Source organism: Cariama cristata, unplaced genomic scaffold (assembly GCF_000690535.1).
Source record: "Cariama cristata isolate BGI_N322 unplaced genomic scaffold, ASM69053v1 scaffold36207, whole genome shotgun sequence".
NCBI classification, from domain to species: Eukaryota; Metazoa; Chordata; class Aves; order Cariamiformes; family Cariamidae; genus Cariama; species Cariama cristata.
In genome coordinates this window covers 4,958-12,644 of record NW_009629040.1, presented here as the reverse complement: position 1 = coordinate 12,644, position 7,687 = coordinate 4,958, and the positions used below count along the sequence as shown (strand labels likewise).

Below are 7,687 nucleotides of genomic sequence, written 5' to 3'. Positions count from 1 at the left end.
TATCTTGGGTGTGTCTTCAGGATGGGGGTAATTTTTTTTTTTTTTTTTGGCATAGTTCTGAGGTCAGAAAGTCTCGTAGAGATATCCTCTATTGGAATTTAAAGAACAGCAGTGTGAATGTAGGATGAAGTGTGAAAAATAATCCTGGCAGTGCAGGAAAAAGGATGAAGAATTCAGAGAAGAATAAAGAAAAACAAGAATCTTGGTGGGATAAAAAAATTACAAAACAAAGACTGAAGAAATATTTGCTTCCAGGGAAGATAGGTAAAATAACAGTTCAGATATCGAAAGATTCCATGTGGTATCTAGTAATTTTTCATCGTTAAGTTCTGTAAGGAAAAAATAAGGCTGAAAAATGGGGAAATATGTTTTTAGAGGGGAGGCTGAGACTAATAAAGACTATTTTGCGTATCTCGCATGCTGCGCTTACCTTATGCTAAATTAGAGATGTGAAATCAAGCAAATAAGTGATACCTCTAACGTATCCAGTTGGTAGAGTTTACCTTCACTAAATGTTATAGGTATAATTTAAGAGTTCCTGCAATGATTGAATTTGATGTGCATCCTCATGACATCTGTGTCACAGATTAATAAAGTCAAACTGAAAATAGATTGAAAATTGGTATTTTAAGGCAGTTTTATCTCCCAAAAATGTTTGCTGCTACCATTATGGATTTCAGGTCAGCTTTTGGTTTTTTAGCTTCATATATTTGAGAGGAACTGAGAAACCTTTTCTTTGGAACATCAGACAACTTCTATTTCAGTCTTTTCTGTAAAAAAAGTTATAAATCTCTTTTTTTCTGTTGGGGCAGAGTATTATTTTTCTTTTAAGAACTTTGGTTTCAGGCAGAAAAAGAACAAAGTAAATGCTGTAGAATTTTTAAGTTATTGTAAATAATTCACCATGTTCCTTGAAACCATGTGACATGAGAAGCTTTTAGAATTTATGGCCACAATTGTAGCACATGGAAAATTTGCAAATGCCAACAAAGTAATTAGGAAGCTGTTAAAATTTCCAGGGCATTTCACAAGGAACAAAATGATCTTCAACACTTGCCCTTTTAGTTTAACCCATTTGTAGCATACAACATACTTTACAACTTTCCCCTCAGATTTTGTCCTTCAGTTTCTAAGAATCGCTTACTGTTGTTTGTGAATTTTCCGTAAATGAATCAAATGTAGACAGGAGTATTCTGTATGTTTTGTTGATCTGTACTTTTAGTATAGATAGTTATAATTTCATAACTGTTAGAGAAGATCTAAAGCTATAGTTCAGTATTAAAAATGTAGATGGTTAAAAGCAGTGTAACTTCTATAGAGGACAAAATTTTAAAATTGTTTATGCTCAAAGCCTGAAAACAGTTTAAGACTACTGTATAACATCTATATTTGTACACTTTTGCATACTAGCTCTTAACCATAATTGGGTAACAACTGCTTGTGAAAATTATGGAAAACAGTAGTATAAATTTGTCTGCTATGCTAATTTTAAATGTTAAGAAAGCTGTTAGCACGAAAACACAGCAAATGTTTAAGATGGAAGAGGATTGAAATTATATAATAAACTTTATGTAAAGACAGTACTATATAAGGTTTGTTCAAATACATCTTTTTCTGTACATGCAGCTCAGAAATGATTGAATAACCTTCCCACACAGGCAGTTCAACTTGGATGTATATTAGAAAGATAAATTTGTAGAATGGATGCAACAATGTATAGTTAGAATGAGTCCAAGAAAATGCTGGTCTGTAAGTAACTTCTCAGCATCTAGTAAAATGTTTCAGTTTGAGTACTGCAGATAATCCAGTCTGAAATATTCCTGGGCTTCAGATATTGATGGTTCAAAGCCTGAAAACCCAGCTGAAGTCTCAGGTCTGAAGCTTTTGCGTGTTTATGCATTTTTACTTGCTGAGTATACTATAGTCATGTGAAATAAAGACCGACAAGTTACCATGTTAAAAACAGGCAAATTTGGGCAGCATGTTTTCCATTTACTGGAGATCCCTTTTGTTCAGTAATCTTCCTGTAAGCACATGAAGTGGTGTGAGTGGTCCGGCCCTGTCCCCATCCATCCTGTCTCCCCCCTTAAAATTGAAGCTGAAATTTACTCATGTCTTTAAATATTTCTTATAGATGCCTTCCAGGATGTCAGATTTGTCAGCAACTTGTCAGGTAAGAGTTCTTTGTAATTACAATATTTATGAATATTTTTTTCTGTTAAATAAGTGCTTTCATAATAGGGTTTTAAAAAGTTTTGATCAATATTGCAAATGACAAGTTGGTGAAAGGTTAGATATAAAACAAATATAACTAATGAATGAATAACTGTCTGCAATACATAGATTACAGATTTATAGATGTTATATAAATTATTTACCTTAAAAGAATTAGTTTCTTCTGACCTCCAACTTGCTACCTCAGTGAGCTTCAGTATTTTGCATAATTATTATGTATTGTAATTAATTCTTGCTATAAATATTTATGGCAATGAGGTTTACTCTGGAAAAGAGGTTTATATAGTATTTAGAATCTTTACTTTCGAAATCTGATGTATCACTGTTATAGATAAAAGAAATTCTTCTCTCTTGTCTTCTGATAATAGTATTTACTCAAATATTCTAAATTACATGGTTGGGTGCAGGTGCTGTTGCGGCCGCTTGGTCAGACAACATGCTTGTTTTACTGCAAGTCTTGCTATGAAATACTCCGATGTGAAGCTGGGTGAAAACTCTAATCAGGAAATAGAAGAATGGTCAGTGGAAAAACATACAGAACAGACCTCTACTGATGCTTATGGTGTCATCAACTTTCAAGGTGGCTCTCATTCTTACAGGGCTAAGGCATGTATGACATTTTCTTTTTTTTATTACTCTAAACAAGTTGATAGAGATGGTGGATGCTTCATTTAACATTTGAAATTGAAGGCTGAAAACAATGTCACCCATATTGTGACAAACCAGTGCCCTCTACTATTCTAGTATTTTTTTTATTGTGATCTGAATTCTTTCTAATTTCCATTTTATAATTTATTTTTCGTAACAAAAGTTGCTCAGTCTATCAGAACCAGTTGTATTCATGTACAGGCTTACCTTCGAAGTGCAAATGGTGATAAGAATTAATAATCACTTCAGCAAAACAATATATTAAGAATTCAGTGTCACTGTTCCAGACTTCATGAAAATACAGCTTACTCATCTGTGCTGCTTGCTTACTCACTACTGTTAAATTTTTATAGGACCTATTAACTAACGTGTGCCATATTAACCCTCTATTCATAATTTTCAAACTCTGAAAAATTATTTAAAATTATGGACAGATGTGGAATATGTTTCTTTAATGGATTGGTTCAAAATTAGTAAAGCATAATTGTACTGATCAGAATAACCGAGTTTTTTGGGAGAGGGGTTTAGTTAAAAACAAGCATACCAATAATCAAAATTTTGGAAACCAACTCTTAATTCATAAGTGCACATGTACTGGAGAGGCTGGAAAACTGCAAATTCTGACGTATTCTCCACAACCGTTTTGTAAAGGATTTCTAGTTGTGGTAGCAATGATTTAATGCTCATGCAGTTATAAACTGCGAGGGGTTCTGATACAGTGTGCCTCCTATGGCCAAACTGAAGTGCCAGAATGAGGGAGCTGTGTTCTTTCTGTAGCTGGCAGAGCCTCCAAGGACAGTCGAGTGCTCTAGGTCAAATCATCTCTGTGGAGAGAAGGACTCTTAGCAGAATTCTTTCATGTTCGTAATAGCAGTGTACATGTTACTTTGTACGCCCAATATAGCTTAAAATTGCTGCAAATCCTTGTTTAGGACTACAGAAATAGCAAGCTGCCTATACTCATTTCTGTGCTTACTTCTGCAGGGTGCTAGTGAGGTTGCTGAAACCAGTTTATTGGAATAGTGATGTTTTTTTAGTTAGAACTTGATTCAAGTAGGGCCTCATTTCTGCATAATGTCCCTTCCTCTGTTGAATAGCTTGTATTAAAGATGCAGCAGTATTTTTAACTGATCAACCGTCTACTTAATCTTATGCTGTTAAACATAGCAAGTTAAAAAGCTGATAGTTTTGAAGTTTTTTATTAAAGAAAGTAGCTTTTCTCACACAGGAGTAGGGAAGGAAAAGCAAGCAACTGTCTGTAAAACTTTTTGCAGAGGGCACGCAAACATCTCCCCAGTAGATGACAGAATTTTTATAAATATTTCTGAACTTCATCTAATTTAGAGATCATCCAGTGCTTTCATAAAGACTCATTTTCTAGGTCACTGTGCCAGTAGGGTGGAATAACATAATCTTTCCATAGTCGTTCCCTTTCCAAAACTTGTTTTCAAGACTGTTAACTGATTTGTCCTTAATTCTGGAGGACCTAACGTAAGCTTGTTCATTTATTGCATCTGCCATATTTTGAGAAAGTGATTTACATTTTCCGTAGCCAGGAATAGGATAATATATCCTGAAATATATCCTGGTTCTTCTTTTTACGCATTGATTCTGCAATGATTTAAGAACCTTCTAACTCTCTTCTTGTGTCTGCAGTATGTGCGATTGTCATATGACACTAAGCCTGAAGCTATTCTGCAACTTATGCTTAAAGAATGGCAGATGGAGTTGCCGAAGCTTGTTATATCTGTACACGGGGGCATGCAGAAATTTGAACTTCACCCACGCATCAAACAGTTGCTTGGCAAAGGTCTTATTAAAGCTGCGGTAACAACAGGAGCCTGGATTATAACTGGAGGAGTGAACACAGGTAAAGAAGTACCAATGAATGTGCACAGTTAACTGGATTATGGTTTATAAAAGCCAAAAGATTTAATGGATACATAGCGTCATCTTAAAGCAAAGTAAATTTAAGTGAGTTTGGTCAAGTGAATTTAGAATAATACATTTTGAACATGTGAGGTTGGAAGTGAGCTGCTGTTTTGTCTTGCAAAGAGAAACAGCACAAAGGGAGGGGAGGGGTTTGGTTTCTTAGGCTTTTTTTGCTTGGTTTGTTTTTTGGGTTTTTTTGGTTTTTGTTTTTGAAACTGTAAGAGGAAAAACTTCATGTGATTGAAACAAGTACAGTAATGTACTGGAATCTTTGGTTCTTACTAGGCTAATATTTATTTGTTGAATTACTGACACATAGTACTTGTTTCCTTCTAGTAGATGTAGTATGGTGCTTTTTCTTTGGTGTTGAGTCAAATAAGTTCCCAGATCCTTAAAGACCCAGTTTACTAGTAAAGCAGTTGCATTTCTTAAATAAGGTGTGGCATTCAATACATTGAAATCTTTCTGTGCACAAACAGGTGTTGCAAAACATGTTGGTGATGCTCTAAGAGAACATGCTTCCAGATCATCTCGAAAGATTTGCACTATTGGGATTGCTCCGTGGGGAGTAATTGAAAACAGAAACGACCTTGTTGGAAAAGATGTAAGGATAAATTACCTAATAGAAATAATGATTTACCTGACTTATTTTTTGACAAATCTGCTCAAACGTGTTTTTTCACTTGCTTTGCGTCATTGGAATACTTGCTTCACTATGAAGATCATTAGTGTAAACAAGTTGCAAAATGCAAATATACTAGAGGAGGAGCTTGTGCTCAAGTGCTTTGTCCTTTTGCTCCCCTACTGGTATTACTGAATCAAATAACAAAAATGCCGAAGTATTACAGAGAATTCACATTTTAAGTTGAAAAATTTTGATAAGGAGCCTTCAATGATACTGTTTGCAAGAACAGTCACAAGTTTTCCCCAAAGACACCTTTTCAAAGGATCTTTTCTCTGTTATCCTTCAGAACAGAATCCTTTTGTGATATAGTTATGTGCTTTCCTACATGAAGTTAAGAGCTACAGCTGTTGGTGTATCCTGACCCAGGGCATGCTTATGTGTGTTAGTGCTTCTTGTTGAGCCACCAATTCTTGTATCTAGACAAAAAGTTGAGTTTCACAGAAGCAAATGTTAATCTTTACAAGTAAAAGGCATTGTTGTGTCCTTATACTTAGGTGGTTGCTCCATATCAAACATTGTTAAACCCATTAAGTAAACTAAACGTCCTAAATAACCTCCATTCCCATTTCGTTCTGGTGGATGATGGAACAGTTGGAAAGTATGGAGCAGAAGTTAAGTTGCGGAGAGAACTGGAAAAAACTATTAATTTGCAACGGATCCATGCAAGTAAGTAATTCTGATGCCTGAGGGCTGAGCGTTACTACTCTTTAATGAAAAAGGTACTTGCATCAAACATCTGAATGAGAAAATAAGCAAAAGACTGATTTTTCTATGTTTCAAGTCTGAATGATTATTTTGCAAATTTCAACTGCTATTTTGGACCCTAGGCATTGCTGGTAGATTTAGGATTTCTCTGGGACCACAGTGGAGGATTCTTTTGAATAAAGTTGTCAGTTTTGCTTTGATAAAGCAAATGTAGGTCACTTGAGTTATTAGTATGTTGACAGGCCTTACTGGTCTGATTGATTCATGGTTTTGACACTGATCACTTGCAGTTTCACAATAGGGCAATTGAATTTGTAAAACATCATCTATGTTTGTGCAAAGAATCTGTGACTTCTTTTGGTGTTTTCCCAATTATGGAGCAACACAGTGTGTGTGTTTTTCTCCTCTAGGAATGCTTTTGCAATACTCCCTGTCAGTAGGCGGTTTTACGTGTAACTATGTTCAAATTGTATACGTGTTACCATCTTTGGAAGCTATTTCAGGGGAAGGTAGAAGGGGAGTTCCCTAAAGAAAAAATATTCACTTTTCTACATTAGTTCAGGAATATTTCTGTGAAGAATCTTGTCTGTTTTGTAGGCTGTATTCCATTGTATTAGCTTCTTTGCGGTGCTTTTCCCCCCAGCCCAAAGTATAAACAGTGCTTGAAACTGCATTAGCAACAGTTAAAATGGCTGGCAGGCAGCATTTTAATTTTTATTCTATAGAAGGGACATAGTTGATTTATTAAATATGTAAAATCAATCTTAGCATTCCCTATACACTTAAAACATTGTCTGGTTTTATTATTTATTTGCAACTTCATAGGAATTGGCCAAGGTGTGCCTGTGGTGGCACTTGTATTCGAAGGTGGCCCCAACGTCATACTTACAGTATTGGACTTCCTTCAAGAAAGTCCTCCTGTGCCGGTGGTAGTATGTGAAGGAACTGGTAGAGCTGCAGACATATTGGCGTATGTTCACAAGCAAACAGAGGAGGGAGGGTAAGTCCTAGCACTGCTGGCCAAACTATCAGTCATACATAGATGGGTTTTGAGACCATTCTTTAATGAATTTGTACAAGAGCTTTTTCTGTGAAGAGACAAAAGCTAAAAGTGGAGAGGGTAATCTTGCCTGTGATGCAGCTTTCCCGGTTGGCTGCAATAATAGCTCTGGTGAAGGACCAAGACTTCTTTTCTAGTTGTAGGTTCCTCCAACACACCTTGTACCAGTTGCATGAAATTCTGTAGTGTATGCTTTAGCCATACTTACAAAAAGGATATGAAAAGTGTACATACCTATATCCTAAATTAGGGGAAACATCTCATGTGTAACCCATTATGTGCAGTAATTTTGTTACGCCATTGTAACTAGAAGACCCAACTCTCAGTTTAAATGCTCTGTCTGCTCCAACTTAAAATTTTAACTAAACCACAGTAACTTAAGTGATAAATGTGACTGTTCGTAAGTGTGCACAACAGAGTTT

General features: G+C 35.6%; 1 protein-coding gene across 1 annotated transcript in view; it reads left to right on the top strand.

Annotated features, from left to right (window-relative positions):
- The window catches only part of LOC104165404 (transient receptor potential cation channel subfamily M member 7-like), a 7,639-nt gene extending 430 nt beyond the window's left edge, over positions 1 to 7,209 (top strand). Inside the window, exons 2-7 of the mRNA XM_009705022.1 lie at positions 2,135 to 2,173; positions 2,643 to 2,841; positions 4,540 to 4,753; positions 5,295 to 5,419; positions 5,995 to 6,166; positions 7,031 to 7,209. Coding sequence (XP_009703324.1) covers positions 2,698 to 2,841; positions 4,540 to 4,753; positions 5,295 to 5,419; positions 5,995 to 6,166; positions 7,031 to 7,209 — 834 coding nt within the window. The 5' untranslated portion in view covers positions 2,135 to 2,173; positions 2,643 to 2,697. The remainder of the gene's footprint in view (positions 1 to 2,134; positions 2,174 to 2,642; positions 2,842 to 4,539; positions 4,754 to 5,294; positions 5,420 to 5,994; positions 6,167 to 7,030) is intronic.
- The last annotated feature ends 478 nt before the right edge of the window (positions 7,210 to 7,687 follow it).